This window comes from Heterocephalus glaber, unplaced genomic scaffold (assembly GCF_053883595.1).
Source record: "Heterocephalus glaber isolate CG9 unplaced genomic scaffold, H.glaber_assembly_v1.0 deba00001531, whole genome shotgun sequence".
Taxonomy (NCBI): Eukaryota; Metazoa; Chordata; class Mammalia; order Rodentia; family Bathyergidae; genus Heterocephalus; species Heterocephalus glaber.
Window position 1 is genome coordinate 15,565,905 of NW_028258329.1, and position 16,485 is coordinate 15,582,389.

The 16,485-nt window shown below is 38.2% G+C and overlaps 1 protein-coding gene across 2 annotated transcripts in view; it reads left to right on the plus strand.

Annotated features, from left to right (window-relative positions):
• The window catches only part of Agbl1 (AGBL carboxypeptidase 1), an 832,602-nt gene that overhangs the window by 120,913 nt on the left and 695,204 nt on the right, over positions 1–16,485 (plus strand). For both annotated transcript variants that reach the window (XM_087188360.1, XM_021264792.2), the window contains exon 6: positions 16,093–16,130. In XM_087188360.1, the coding sequence (XP_087044486.1) occupies positions 16,093–16,130 (38 nt within the window). The remainder of the gene's footprint in view (positions 1–16,092; positions 16,131–16,485) is intronic.

Here is a 16,485-nt window from a genome sequence, read left to right on the forward strand (position 1 = left end):
CATGCTGGGCACAGGATCTGGTTCAACCTTTCTACCGTATGTTCCTGGTATTTCTTTTCTTTCACAACCATGCAGGAGCCATCTCAGTTTCCACTTCTGTTTTTCCCTCTGTCCCTTGATAACACCTTGATAACAGTGATTAGCAAAATCCATGTGTTATCCATTTCCCTTGGCCACCTGGCAGTGTGTGTGTGTGTGTGTGTGTGTGTGTGTGTGTGTACGTTTTGGTGCCCATGCATGTAATTTTATCCATCCTTCTGTTCCCTCTCAAGTCAGGCAGGAGGGTGGGATTATACCAGATGGTATTGTGGGCATCTGTGCTCATGGGCAACATGTCCAATCCCTTGTAAAGGTCCTCTTTCTTTGTGCACCTGCTGTTTAGCTTCTTTCCTTTTCTTTTTGACTTTATGTTTCTGCTGCAATATCCCTGCCTCCCACTGGCCACTGTAGCAAGGTTCTAGGATTAACTTCTAGGGCCACTTTCATATTTATTTTGAAAACTCCCTGAAGAAATTCTCTGACCCTAGTGCTCAATGTGGTCTGGATAGTAGAGATCAAGTACATGACTTTGGGTACAGACAGATGCCAGACAGGTTCTAGCACTGCTTCTTTCTAAATGTGGCATGTTAACTTACCTTTCATGACTGAGTGACTGAGCTAATATTACTTTTCACAGCAATCTTTCATAAAGTCCTGTAAGCTCTATGTGCAAAATATATCCATGTTCTTCTAAAAATCACTCTAGCTGGACCCTAAAGAATAGTTTGAAGAGGGTCTCAAGAAGACAGGGGTACCTCAGCACTGGGACTATTGATTAGGTGAGAGATGATTTCTATTTATTTAAATCTAATTTTTTCAAAAAATAATGTTTTCTAGTTTTCATTTAAAAGCTTTGGATTTCCTTTTTTCAAATTCATTACCAAGAGCTGTGTGTGTTTTGCTACTATGATAAATGGGATTAAAAAATACATTTTGCTAAAGTTTCAAACTATAGCTAATTTTTGCATATTGATCTTTGTTATTGCCAAATTACAAATTTTGTTTATTATTTCTAATAGTTTTTAACAGATTCTTTACAAATTTTCTCTATCTGAAATCATGCCATCTGCAAATAGTTTTACTGCTTTTACATGTCATGTATGTATGTATGTATGTATTATTTATGTTTAAATGCTCTTGTTAGAACCTCGAGTACAATGTTGAACAGAGGTGGTGGAATGGATATTTTTATCCTGTTCCTGATCTTAGGGGAAAAGCATTCTGTCTTTGTTCATTAAATATCATGGCAGATGTGAGTCTTTTGTAACCACTGTTAAGAAAGTGTCCTTTTATTTCAGCTTGCAAAATGATTTTTTTAATGAACATGTGATAGATTTTGTCATTTTTTCCCCTGTATTTATTGAGTTGATCATATAGGGTTTTAAAATTTCTTTGTTCAGTTATTATGGTGGATTATTACATTGGTTGATTTTTAGATGTCAAACCAACCTTGCATTCCTGGACTGAATTCCACTTGGTCATTGCATATAATCCTCTGCATGTGCCCTGTGTTTAGTTTGGTCCACATCTTCACATAACTTTTTACTGGTTTCTGGCTTCTATGCTTGTCCTCTTAGAGACTTTTAAAATAGTATTTTAGCCAGAGTAATTTTCTTCAAACATGTTAGATATTTTCTCAAAATCCAGTAGTGACTCCTTCACGAAGCATGAATAAAAGTCCTTACAAAGCTTATCTGGTCCTATTTAAATGACACCTGCTACTGTTCACCTCAAGTTCTACTGCTGTGCTTGTCCGCTCATCCTCTTGGCCTGGGCATCTCTGTCCAAATTGCTATTCCATGGCTAGGTCAGGCCAATTGTCAACTTACAGTGTCTGCAGTGGCTGTCTTCTCAGCTCAGCATGTGCTTCTTCCTGATATTTGCACAATTCCCTCCTCTTCTTCACATATCTGTTCAGATATTGCCTTCTCAGTGCAGCCTACTTTTAGTAGGCAACCAAGCTTTAAGAACTTGTGCATTCCCTCCACACAGTTCATTTCCTTACCTCATTTTTTTCTTTTTGTCATAGCATTTACTACATTTTAGAATACTAATATAGTATATTTTTCAAAGTGACTATTGTCTATTAACTATTTTATTCATCCCAAATCCCCCAAATAAATAGCTCTTTGAATGCAAGAATATTTGGTCATCATTCTGCCCTGGCAGGTAGTCAATGCTCAATAAATATTTATCAAATTAACAAATAACATATATAAAGTTCTTAGACAATCTCCTAAGTTATGGAAAAGGTTCAGCAAATATTTGATGGCATTATGAGCTCAAAAACAAGTAAGTAGTGGGGATAGAATTATTACAAAATGTGCTTACTGTTTTTCTGGAACTTGCAGACTGCAAGAAGAGACATATTCATAAAACAATCACACAAACTGAGTGAATAATTATGAATAGTGCAATGAGGAAAAGGGGGAAATTAAAAGGATAAATGTAACTGACAAAGGACTAGTGGTCAAGGAACTCTTTCCTGAAGAAGTGACACCTAAGTTAAGATGGAAAGGGTGAGATATGAAGTAAACGAGAAGGGGGTTCCAGAGCATTTGAGGCTGCAACATTATCAAGAACCAAGGATAAATGAAGGGAACATGTTCCAGGCCTTGGAGGAAGGACAGAGAAGCAGAAGGTGAGAGAGCAAGAGAGAGCATTTTGAGATGAGGCTGGAAAGAAAATAGCTGACAGACTTAAGAGGATTTATTGGTCTGTGCTTCAGGTTTGGATTTTTATCCAAGTGCAAGAATGAGTGTGGGGTAGAAATGTGAAGGTATCTTCATCCATTGTTCCTCTTGAGATGATCACTCCAGTTGCCGCCTGAAGTACATTTTATAGGGACTTAGAATTGCTGTGGATTGATTTGTTATGTGGGTGTGGCAGCAGTTAAATAAGAGATATTTGAGTGTCTTTAATTTATTCTACTTTTTTGCTTAACTGTACTTTTAAGTATACCTACAATGATTCTGAGTTAATATGTATTTATTATACAGGAAATTAAAATGTACATTTCAAGACAGTGACCAGTAACTCTAGAAGCCACATTTTCTTTTTCAGTGAAGTGCTAGACATGCTTAGGTGATGACAGTAGTGATCACAAGGAATGGACACCTTAAGAACTCTCTGAAGTTAAAATGGGAGTGTTTGTGTGGAAGGTGATGTCAAGATAGTAAGGGCAAGTAAGGTGGAGGACCCATGCTCCCAGAAAACAGTAGCTCCGTTCTCTGGGAAAGGTTATTAGTTTTTTTAGGAGAAGGTGAGAATCCTGCAGTGGATAACTGATTTGTTTTTTTGGTTTTTTTTGCTTAAATTATTTTATTTGTATGTTTTAGGTATACAGTACGTTTACATTTATCATTGGGTACTTCTACCTGTTCATGATGTATCTTGGTTCTTACTTTTTCTCCATTCCCTGTCATCCCTTCACCCCCTCCACCCTTCCCTATTTACAAAGTCTTTGTTTCCATTTTTTCCTTTTCTCATAATTTTTCCTTTCCCCTCCCCCTCCCACTTCCCCTACACCTTTGGACCTTTTCTTCCTATTTCAAATTATCAATTATTCGTTTTAATAATTTTAATCATTATTTACACTTTCAGTTTCTCACACAAGAGAAACTATTTGGTATTTACACGTGTGTCCTATTTATTTCACTTAAGAGTATGGCCTCAATATGCATCCATTTAGCTATAAATGTCTCTGGTTTCTTGTTCTTTATGGCTGAGTAGTACTGCATTTTATAAAGAAAAACCACATCTTCTTTCTCCAGTTTCCAGTTGATGGGCACTTGGGATGTTTCCAAGCTTTAGCTATTACAAACTGTGCTGCTGTAAACATGGGTGCACATATATCACTGTGGTATGTTTCTTTTAATTCTTTGGGGAAGATCCCCAGCAGGGGAATAGATGGGTCAAATGGGACCGCTAGTTCTAGTTCTTTGAGGTATCTCTATACTGATTTCTACAGTGGTTGCACCAGTCTACACTCTCACCAACATGGAGAAGGGTTCCTTTCTCACCACACCCCCGCCAGCATGTTATTGGTTGATTTCATGATAGCAGCCATTCTTTCTGCATCTCTCGAATGACCAGTGATGTTGAACATTTTTTCATATGTTTATTTGCTGCTTTTACTTCTTTGTGTGAGAAATGTCTGTTCATTTCAGATGCCCAGTTTTGAATTGGGTCTTTAAATTTGAGGGTCTGATTTTCTTCAGTTCTTTATATATTCTTTTTTTAAAATATTATTTTATTGGTACATTTTAGGTATACAATATAATGACATTCATCAGTGGAAATTTGCACCTTTACATAATCTCTCTTGGTTCTTATTTTTCCCCCTTCCCCTGCCCTCCCTTCAATCCCTCCATCCCTCCCTATTTACAAAGATTTTGTTTCCATTTTTTCATTTTCTCATATTAATTCCATTCCCTTCTTTCCTTTCCTCTACCCCTCCCACTTCTCCTTCCCCTCTGCCCCTTTTCTTCCTATTTCACATTATCTATTATAACTTTTAGTCCTTATTTACACTTTCAGTTTCTCACACCAGAGAAACTATTTGGTATTTAAACATGTGTGTCCTGTTTATTTCACTTAAGAGTATCACCTCAATGTGCATCCACTTAGCTATAAATGTCTATAGCTATAAAATTTCTCATTTTTTATGGCTGAGTAGTACTCCATTTTATTAACAAAAACACATTTTCTTTATCCAGTCTCCAGTTGATGGGCTGCTTCCAAGTTATAGCTATTACAGATTGTGCTGCTATGAACATGGGTACACATATATCACTGTGGTATGATTCTTTTCATTCTTTGGGGAAGATCCCCAGCAGGGGAATAGCTGGGTCAAATGGGACTTCCAGTCCTAGTTCTTTGAGGTATCTCCATACTGATTTCCACAGTGGTTTCAACAGTCTACACTCCTACCAGCAGTGGAGCAGGGTTCCTCTTTCCCAACAGCCCCACCAGCATTTATTATTGGTTGATTTCATGATAGCAGCCATTCTTTCTGGAGTGAGATGGAATCTCAGCATTGTTTTCATTTGCATCTCTCAAATGACCAGTGATGTTGAGCATTTTTTCATATGTTTATTTGCTATTTCTACTTCTTTGTCTGAGAAATATCTGTTCATTTGAGATGCCCATTTTTTGATTGGATCTTTAAATTTGGGGGGTCTGATTTTTTTAAGTTCTTTATAGATTCTATAAATAAGTAGACTTTTGTCTGAGGAACAGCAGGTGAAGATTTTTTCCCACATTGTGGGTTGTCTCTTCATACTGTTGGTGGTTTCTCTTGCTTTGCAGAAGCTTTTTTTAATGAAATGAGGTCCCAGTTGTTGATTTTGTTCATGAAGTCTTTTCCTATGCCAATGTCTTCAAGAGTTCTACCTAACTTATCTTCCAGCAAGTTTAGTGTTTCTATTTTAATATTTAGATCTTTAATCCACTTCAATCTTAGTTTAGTGCATGGTGATAGATAGGGGTCTAGTTTTAATCTTTGGCAGGTTGAAATCCAAGTTTTCCAACACCATTTATTAAATAGGTTATCTTTCCTCCAGTGAGGGTGTTTGGCTCCTTTGTCAAAGAGGAGGTGGCTGAATATGTCTGGAGTTGTTTCTACATCTTCTAATCTATTCTACTGATCCTCGGGTCTGTTTCTTTGGCAGTACCATGCTATTTTCATCACATTAGCTTTGTAGTATAGTTTCAAGTTGGGGATTGTGATACCCCCTGCCATATCTCTGTTGCCTTGAATTGCTTTTGCTATTCTAGGTCTCTCCTGGTTCCAAATAAATTTTTGGATTGTTTTCTCTAGTTCTGTGAAATATATTGTTGGAATTTCAATTGGCATTGCATTGAATCTATGTAGCAGTTTTGGAAGTATGGCCTTTTTCACTATATTGGTTCTTTCTACCCAGGAACAAGGGGTGTCTTTCCATTTTCTTATATCCTCTTCAATCTCTTTTTTCAGAGTGCTATAGTTTTTCATGTAGAGGTCTTTTGCTTCCTTTGTTAGATTGATTCCTAGATATTTCATTTTTTTAGATGCTATTGTGAAAGGAATTATTTCCCTAATTTCTCACTCAGTGAATCTGTTATTTGTGTATAAGCAGGCTATTGTTTTTTGAGTGCTGATCTTGTATCCATCTACTCTACTGAATCTGTAAATTAAGTCTAGAAGTCTTTTGGTGGAGTTTTTTGGGTCTTCTATGTAAAATATCTTATCATCAGCCAATAATGACAGTTTAACTTCTTCCTTTCCTATCTTTATTCCTTTTATTTCTTTCTCTTTTCTAAAATTCTGTGGCTAATGTTTCCAGAACCATATTGAACAGGAGTGGTGATAGTGGGCATCCTTGTCTTGTTCCTGATTTTAGAGTGAAAGTTTTCAGTTTTTGACCATTTAGTATTATGTTGGCTATTGGTTTTTCATAAATAGCCTTAATCAGGTTGAGATAAAGACCTTCTATTTCAACTTTCTGTAGGGTTTTTTTTTTTTTTATCATGAATGGGTGTTGGATTTTGTCAAATGCTTTTTCTGCATCTATTGAGATGATCATATGGTTTTTGTCCTTGGCTCTGTTAATACAGTGTATTACATTTATTGATTTATGTATGTTGAGCCATTCTTGCATCCCTGGGAAAAATCGAACTTGGTCAGGGTGTATGATCTTCTTGATGACCCTCTGTATTCTTTTTGCTAGTATCTTGTTGAGGATTTTTACATGTATGTGGATTAAGGTGATTGGCCTATAGTTCTCTTTTTTGGTTGGATCCTTCTCTGCTTTGGGGATCAAGGTGATGCTTGCTTCCAGGAATGAATTTGGGAGTATTGCTTCCCTTTCAATTTCATTGAAGGGTTTAAATAGTAGTGGCAGTAGAATTCAGTAGAATTCTAAATGTCTTGTAGAATTCAGCAGTGAAGCCATCAGGACCTGGGCTTTTCTTAGTTGGTAAGTTTTTAATTACTTTTTCTATTTCATTGATTGATATTGGGTTGTTTAAAATTTTTAGGTCTTCTTCATTCAACTTTGGTGATTCATACATACGTAGGAATCTGTTCATTTCTTCTGTGTTTTCCATTTTGTTAGAGTATGGGTCCCTTTTTTTTTTTTTTGGTTCTGGGGATAGAACTTGGATCCTTGTGCTTGTGCAGCAGGTGGCAAAACCACTGAGCTAAATCCCTGGCCCTGAGTACAGGTTCTTGAAGTAGGTATTGATGACCCTCTGGATTTCTGCTGGATCTGGTGTGACTTCATCCTTTTTGTTCTTAATTGCATGGATTTGAGCCTTTTCTTTCCTTTTTTTGATAAGGTTGGCTAAAGGTTTATCAATTTTATTTATTCTTTTGAAAAACCAACTCTTTGATTCATTACTTTTCTGTATTGCTCTCTTAGTGTCCATTGCATTGATTTCTGCTCTGATCTTTATAATTTCCTCTCTTGTATGAGCTTTGGGTTTGTTATGCTCTTCTTTTTCTAGGAGCTTGAGGTTCAGCTTTAGGTTGTTTATTTGAGCCCTCTCTGTTTTCCTAAAATGGGCATTCACTGCTATGACTTTCCCTCATAGAGCTGCTTTCATTTGTCCCATCAAATCCTGTATGTTGTACTGACATTATCATTTAGTTGTAGAAACTGTCTAATTTCTTTTTTAATTTCCTCTGTGGCCCACTGGTTGTTCAGGAGGGTGTTATTCAATTTCCATGTGTTTGTGGGGATTTTGCAGTTTCTTATGCTATTGACCTCCAATTTTATTGCACTATGGTCTGATCATATACAGGGGGTAAGTTCACTTCTTTTGCATTTACTTAAACATGCCATATAAGCTAGCATGTGGTCTATTTTAGAGAATGACCTGTGTGCAGCCAAAAAGAATGTATATTCTGATTTTGTGGGGTGGAACACTCTGTAAACATCTATTAAATCCATTTGTTCAATAGCTTGGTTCAGTTCTAGAATTTTGTTGTTGATTTTTTTGTCTAGATGATCTGTCTATTTGTGATAGTGGGGTATTGAGGTTCCCCATTACAATTGTATTTGTGCTTATTTGGTTTCTCATGTCCATTAATATTTGTTTTGTATAGTTGGGGACATTGTATTTGGTGCATATATATTTATGATTGTCATGTCTTCCTCTTGGATTGTTCCCTTCACAAAGATGTAGTGTCCTTCTTTGTCTCTCTTAATTAGTTTTGGTTTGAAATCTACTTTGTCTGCAAATAACATTGCTACCCCTGCTTTTTTCTGGGTTCTTGTCATGTGGAGAACTGTTTTCCTTCTTTTTACTTCCAGTCTATGAATTTCTTTTTGAGTTAGGTGTGTTTCTTGTATACAGCATACTGTTGGATTTTGCTTCTGAATCCATTCTGCCAGTCTGTTTCATTTCATTGGTGAATTTAGGCCATTAACATTGATGGTTATAATTGATAGATATCGACTCATCCTTGTCATGATGTTTTACTGTTGTTGGCTCTTTTATTTCTTGTCTCCCCCCACTTTCCCTTTAGTTTCTTGCCTTGCCTTGTGGCTTCCCTCAGTTGGGCTTCATGGAGTTCTGATCTTCATTGCCTTTTTCTAGGATATTGTTTAGAATTGTTTGGAGGGCTGGTTTGGTGTTTATGCAATTTCTCAGGTGTTGTTTGTCATGGACGCATCTAATTTCCCCATCGATTTTGAATGATAATTTTGCAGGATACAACAGTCTAGGCTGGAGGTTATCTTCTTTTAGGGCTTGAAATACTTCACTTCAGGCTCTCCATGACTTGAGGGTTTGTGTTGAGAAGTCTGCTGTGATTCTGATGGGCTTTCCTTTTTAGGCGATTTGTTTCTTTTCTCTAACTCTTTGTAGGATTTTGTTCTTCTGTTGGGTTTCTAGGATCTTGAAAATTATATGTCTAGGTGTAGATTTTTTTTATTGTGGCTAGTTGGAGTTCTATATGCCTCACTTATCTGTATGTCCAATTCTTCACCTCTGTCTGGGAAGTTTTGTACTATTACTTCTGTGAACAATTTTTTATGTCAATTGTACTTTGTCCTGTTTTTTCATGGACTCCTATCAGTGTATGTTATTCTTCTGCATCATCTAGCAGCTGCTGGATTGATTTCTCCTGGTCCCTTACTATTTTTAAGAAGAGCCTGTTTTCATGGTCACTAACCGCAATCTTGTCTTCTATATCTCATATTCTATCTTCACATTCCCTTAATGTGCTGTGAATACTTTCAATGGAGTTATTAATCTCCTGCATATCTGTTTAAATCCATTTTATGGATTCCATTTCTTTCTTATGTTGCATGATCATGGTTTCCATTTCTTTCTTATGCTGGGCATTCATGGCTTCCAACATATTTCTGAACTCATCTGTTTTTTTAATGTTTCTGTTCTAGAGCCTCTAATCATGTCTTTCACTCTGCTCACCATCTCTGTAGTTATCTGGGAGATTATTTGTCTTTTGAATTTTTCTAGAGTCTCATTCATCTGTTTTGTTACTTCCTGTGCTATTGGTTCAGGGTGTCCAGGTGGTTGATTATCAGACTTTTCAACCTCGTTTCCCTCAGAATTTACATTTTGTGGGGTGGAAGTCTGAGTTTGTGCCTTACTTAAATGTCTTCTCATTTTTGTTTTTGCTACTGTCCTTGGTTTAATTCTTGGGTTGATATTTCAAAATTGCTTATTGTACGTATCTTTGTTGCTTGTATTTAGAACTCTTTTGGAATGATTGCTTCTCAGAAGTGTCTTCCGTATATAGCTGGTCTTTAGGTTTTGAGTCTCTAATGACTCTGAGTCTATCTCATTTCATTATACCAGGAAGGACAACTGATTAGATCAATCACAACACCTTTGCCCAGGTGATACAGTCAGCAACACCATAGCATCAAGTCCAGCTTAGAAAATGACAATTTGTGTTAGTTATTAATCTATCCCTTTCACTGTGTGAAGTAAATCAAAATTGAGGACCAACCCAACATATGTTTACAGTGAATAAACTCTTCAATATAGTAAATTTACCGTTTGGAATGGGGAGTTAGAAGGAGTTGGGGAGGAGCGATAGGTAGGTAGAAGGATAGGGAAAGGTTAGCAGTGAGGCCAGAGGACACAGGGAGATCACCCAAACTCTATGAAACTGTTGAAGAGAACAGGAAAAGACGATAAAAGAACAAAGATGAGAACAGAACTACCTAACAGCAATAGGGAGGCTAGAAACTGTGTTTACTTTACTTTAAAATGAATGACAATTGAAAGAAAGAAAAAGAGAAGAAAAGAAAAATAAAGAAGAAATTGGAATTAGGGCCAGAACAGGAACAAAAAGGGAGATGAAGAACAATGTAGGACAGTGAGAGAGCAAGGGAGGGAGGGAGGGAGGGAGGGAGAGAGAGAGAGAGAGAGAGAGAGAGAGAGAGAGAGAAAGAAAATGGAAAAGAAAGAAAAAAGAAGAGAAAAATAAAAATTTGAAAAGAGTAGAAAAAGAAAAACCTAAAAATTAAACTTAAAAATAAGAGCAAAGATATTTTGAAAATGACAAAAAGTAAAAATGAAGGGCCTCCTTCAGGGTATGTCTCTGCTGTCACAATAGACAATGTGGGCAACAGTGTGCAGATATAAGGATATAAGTCAGTGAGTCTCAGGAAAACAGTAGCATAGCTGTGAGATTCAGGCATATTTCTGGCTGCAAGTCTCAAGTTGAGCTCACTGTCCTCCTGCAGGGTTGAACTCTGCAAGATTCTACTGTAGGTTACAGCTGCCCTTCCCCTGAAGATAGTTCAGGTTCCAATGGGAGGTAATGATCTCTCTGACTTACCAAGTATGGTGGTCTGGCGTGCCTTTATTGCTGAGATTCTCTTCACTTTTCCAGTGGGCTTAAGTTTTCATCAAGGAGCATGAGAGAGGCCCTCTTTCTGTTGTTCACTTCTGCTCTATCTTCTGTATCTCAGAACAATGGCCTTTATGACCCCCTGTGCCTCTTTAGTGTGGAACCAGGTAGGGACACAGCCTGGAGGCCAGAGGTGGGGTGGGGGGTAGGTTTACATGGCCAAGGTCCTCACCGTCTGCTGGCTGGTCCTGAATAACTGATATTGGTGACTATTGGTATATCTAAGCCATCTGAGCCATAGAATATTTAAGTCTCATGAGATAGTGTGGCCATTTTGCTTCTCCAGTGTACCCAGGGATAGGAATCCAGTGTTTCCTAGGGACCTCTTCTGAATGGCAGGTGATGACCCTGTAGATTACTGCTTACAACCACATCTACAGATATGAACCTGCTCCCTCATTCAGTTGTTTTTCTACCTTCCACAATACAGTGATGCCATTTAAATTATCACTTTGTTTCAGGGCATAGGGTAGGTTTTTAATTTAATTTTTGCTTTTTCTCATCCTGCGCAACATCCATCAATTGGATCTTATTATATCCACTTTCTGGAGAAAGGACTTCAGAGATTCAGAAAGATCAAGTAAATCTGGAACCCAAGACCATAAAAGAGGCTGCTCTAAGCTTAAAACCTAAGCCTCTTTCTAGCTCAGCAAGTTCAATCTGGCACTCAAAGAGCTTTGTGACTTGCTGCTAATGGAGTTCTCTGTCCTTGTCTCCATCACCACCATTGCAGGTCTACATCCATTCAAATTGCAGCCAAGCTATGCCACATCAAACCCAAAGTCAGGCAGTGAGTTTAAGATGCCCAATTTGGTTCCCTAGCTCTGTGATGTTTTAATCCCATGACCTTGTACCAATCTTGAACTGTATGGCATTAATCTTGAACCTTGAACTGTGTGGCATTAATCTTAAGGGTTAAGAAGTTGCACTGAGAGGTACTTTAGATACCTTCTGGAATTCTGTTGAAAGTGAAGAGGAAGTTAAGAACATTAAATTTAGAGAGAGGCGAAGTAGACTTCTATCTCAGTGCGCCTCTGGCTAGCTGCTGGACCTTGGGTGGGTTATTTATTCTTTGTGAACTTCATTGTTGCCATTTATAAAACAGGACTAGTAATTTTAACTTCTGTTATTCCTATAAAGTTATAATATGATATATAATGCTGTATATAGGACACTTGGTATTTATAGATGGGGGCTCCCTGTTTTCAGTTTCATTAATTGATGACATATATTTGTTCTTGTTTTGATCTTATGTGTGTACTACATCCTAATAACTTTACAAGATTTTTTTTTCTAAAAGAAAGCATTTACAGCACATTCCCAAGTAGCACATATAAATATGCATGCATGTTGAAATAAGTTTCTTATCTCACTGCTAGTCTTTGTGATGTGAAATGACTCTGGTACATCTGATTCCATTCCATTTTATTTTATTTTATTTTATTTTATATTATTTTTGGAGCTGGCCAAAACCTATGAAATTGATTTTACAATCCATTATTAGGTAACAATTTGGTGTTTGGAAAACATTGGGCTAGAAAATCTAGGGACTTTCATTTTTCAGAACTGAGCAGCCCCTAAGGCTACTCTTCCTTTTCTCACTGCATATCTTGCTTCCTCTAGGGTTTTCCTTCTCTCTGATGGTGATGTTTTCTTAGGCCAGCCCATCTCTTGCTCTTGATTGACTTTCTGTATAGGTATCATCTGCATCTACTACCATGGCTACAATGATTATTGCAACTACAGTAATTTGTAAATATGTATCCCCAAGTCTGGGTATCCTCCAGAATTCTGTACAAATGCTTTCAATAGCATCCTGGACACTTTCAAGTGGATTTCATATAGGGGGATTATTGTCTCAGACTAAGCATGTACCAAATAAAAATCTCATTTTCTCCAAACAACACAACTTCCCTCCTTAGTATACTCATGTCTTTCTCATTCTTTTATTTACTTAGTCTGAATATTTCAGGTCATCACTGACTCCTTGTTTTCCTTTGCCCTCCATAACTAATCTTTCATCCAATCTTGTTAATTCTTTACTCAACCTTCCTTTTACTAATCACCTTAGCTTTCCTTCTTTGACATTATATTACCTTGATTAAAAAAATACTGATGTCTTATTACCTAGAGCCTCGAATGTGAACTCTTTAGAATACTAGACTTTGGCCTCAAATCTTATCTTCATCATTGGTCTAAATATGTCCTTTGTTACGCTAAACATTGATCCTCCAATTATGACCTATAAAGAAATATATTTTTCTATTGTCTTAGGAATCAGCTTCTATTATGTGACTAATGTAACACTGAGCATGTCATATAATGCCATGTTATATTTATGTTATATTGTCATATTATTTGGTACTTTCTAGAGGTGGAAGATATAGGAGTCACCTTGTGAGTCCCACTCAACAACTTAAAAGTAATCCAGCCACACTGATGCTGTCTTCTAAACTAGTGGTCTCCAACATTTTTGGCACCAGCGACTGGTTTCCTGGAAGATAGTTTTTCTAGGGATGGGAGTCAGGGGGATGGTTTTGGGATGATTCACATGCATTATATTTATTGTCCACTTTCTTTCTGTTATCATTACATTATGCACTTTGTTTCTATTATTATTACATTAGATTCTCTTAAGGAGCCTCAACCTAGATCCCTCACATGTGCAGTTCACAGTAGGGTTTGTGCTCACTCCTCTGAAAATCTAATTCTGCTGCTGATCTGACAGGAGGCAGAGCTCAGGCAGTGATGCCAGGAAGAGGAGCAGCTGTAAATATAGATGAAGCTTCCTTTGCTTGTGTGTGGCTCACCTCTTGCTGAGCAGCCCAGTTCCTAACAGAGCTTGGACCAGCACTGGTCTGTGGCTGGGGGTTTCATATTCCCAAACTTTAACATGCATATGAATGATATATTAGAATAATAAGAATTCTCATTCAACACTGTAGGAGGGGGGCTTGAGATGTTACATTTCTAGTTGGTTTTCAGGGAATGTGAGCCTCCTGCTAAGAGGCTCTAAGTAGCAAGACTCTAAGCCTCCCTTCAACCCATCTCTTCCCCCTGGCACTGGGTGGGAGCTCTCCTAACTAGTCTGCCTACTGCCTATGCTTCCCACTGTGGATCTGTCTCTCATGAGCCTTACATTTATTGTGCTGTTGGCTGGTGAATGGGCACCTCATCTGTCAGCTTCCCATTTGCAGATGAAAGTCCTTGCAAATCAGGAATACCAGCTTATTAACCATTTCAGACCTGGCTAGTGATTCAAAAATGGGATAGGTGCCTCGCTTGGAGCATCCTCATTCTTTTCTGTTTTCATGGTTGTTTTCTTAATTATTTTCTTAATTAATTTGGCTGTTCTACTTTTTCCCAAAATACTGATTTTCTTTTTATCCCAGCCCCAGCCCCAGCCCCAGCCCCACCTAAGCCCTATATATTGTGGAACTTGGATTTTTCAGATTCTGTTGGATTCCCATCAATGTCTGGATTATATTTCTTCTTAAAGAGAAACAATCTACTGTTGCCAAATATTGATGGGCTTATAAGAGTAGGACTGCAGAAGCTGAAAGTTGCTTAGAGGAAAATGGCTATGAGCAATCAATGAAGTTGTCCCTCAGTTGAAGCTGACCTGGCCTTCACTATGAATGCCTGTGTTGGTTATACCTGGACTGGGGTGTTATCCCAGCTGTGAATTTGCACTGTATTTCTGTTTTCTTTTTATTCATTCATTTGTCTTCTTTTTACTGCTGGCTCTCTTGTTCAGTATTACATAATACAGCACAAAGAGAACCATCTTTCTCTGCCCAAGCAGAGGCAAGTGTAGTGCCAGTTAGAAGTTCTGGGAATAGTGTGTGTGGGGGAAGTAAAGGGGGGCATGAGATTCCTGGTCTTGGGGATATAGTTCTGCTCACCTGACTGTGTAATCTCAGAGGGGACCTGTTTCTCCAATCCTCAGGTGTGGTGGGAACAGATCACTGTTAAATACACTTTAAGGTTGAGTCATGAGGGTCATATATAATGTATCTATTTTTTAAAAAAGCTAACAGAATTCTCCTAAAATCACACCAAATTTCTCTCAAAGCTAGTGAAATTTTCTTCTTACCTCCATGTAAGTGTCCTAGTTCATTTTCTGTTGCTATAGCAAAATACCTGAGAATGATTCATTCGTAAATAATAGAGGTTTATTTAATTCATGGGATTAAAGACTGGGAAATCGAGGAGTATGGCCCTGGCATCTTCCTGGCATTGGATAACAGCTTTGTTCCTGCATCATAAAATGGCCGAAGATATTGATAGTGAGACAGAGTAAGTGTGCTAGCTCCCTCTTCTTACATAGGTCTCTCTCCCTCCTTTTGTACAGCCACTAATGCCATCATGGTGGCCCTCCCTTCATGACCTGATCTAATCTCAGTTACCTCAGAAAGACCCAACCTCTGAATATGATTAGCTTCTGAATTTTGGAACTCAGTTTCCAACTCACAAACTTTTGGAAGAAACATTCAAACCATAGCAGTAAGTCTTTATGTTCCTTCCCATGTTTAGGAAATGACTTAAAGGATCATTTGGAGGTGGGTCAGAAGGTATTTTTATTCCCATTTGCCTCTTTTTGCTGCAAATTATGAGGTTCCTTCATGGGAGAAAGCAATGCGTTTGGAGGAAAATCTCCCACATAACTACTGTAAGGCAACAGCCCCTCTCTCTAGTGTTGTACGTTTTCTAGTGTGTCATAAGGGGCATGAATGTTTCAAGAGGTTGCACTGCACTGCTGCATTTTCTAAGCCTCTAAATCCCACTGCCTTCGAACCTACCCTCCAGAGTTCCCACCTGTTTCTAAGTACAAATCAAGAAACTGACAAGAGCTCTCTCTGAATGGTATGAGCAACAGACAAAGGATGCTGTGCTGGCAAGTTGGTGAAGGTGGGAGGCAAAGGGCAACGGGTTGGGGAGATTTCCAGCAGCAACAGAATGGACCTCTGGGACCCATTTGCAAGATGGACACTTCACTCTCTGCAGTTCCTGCATATCTGCCTCTTTAATGGCCAGTGATGGGATCAATAGAATGCCTGCTACCTGGTTAATAATGGGCCTGTTAGGTGGCACAGATGAGCACCCTGGCTGTGGGATCTATGGGCTGACAAAAAAGACCATTGAACATTGACTTTTCACTTTTCTCTCTCTTTCCCCAGGGCAGCCACAGAAGTTTTGGCAGTATTGCTGAAATCCAGTAAGCATCTCTTTTGAAAAGTGGTTATTTCTTTCTCCTGTGATTTTAGTGAAAGGTGCTCTTTTGTCTCCATGGCTCGTTTCTGACCTAAAAGGAAGCAAAGCCATGTCCTGGATCTTTGGGATGAGATGGAGAATATTACGGTTGTTCCATGTACATGGCTGCAAGGAGAGAGTGCATATCTCTCCATGTGGACATGTCCACACACAATGCCACCAAGACAACTGACTTTAAAGGGGGAATGTTGTTCACTGGGGCCCTGGGGACACCCCAGCTCCTGCTGAGTTAGTCAGCAGCCCTTAAGAATTGTTGAAATAGACTCCAGTTTCCTGTGGTATTGTCCAGGAAAAGAAAA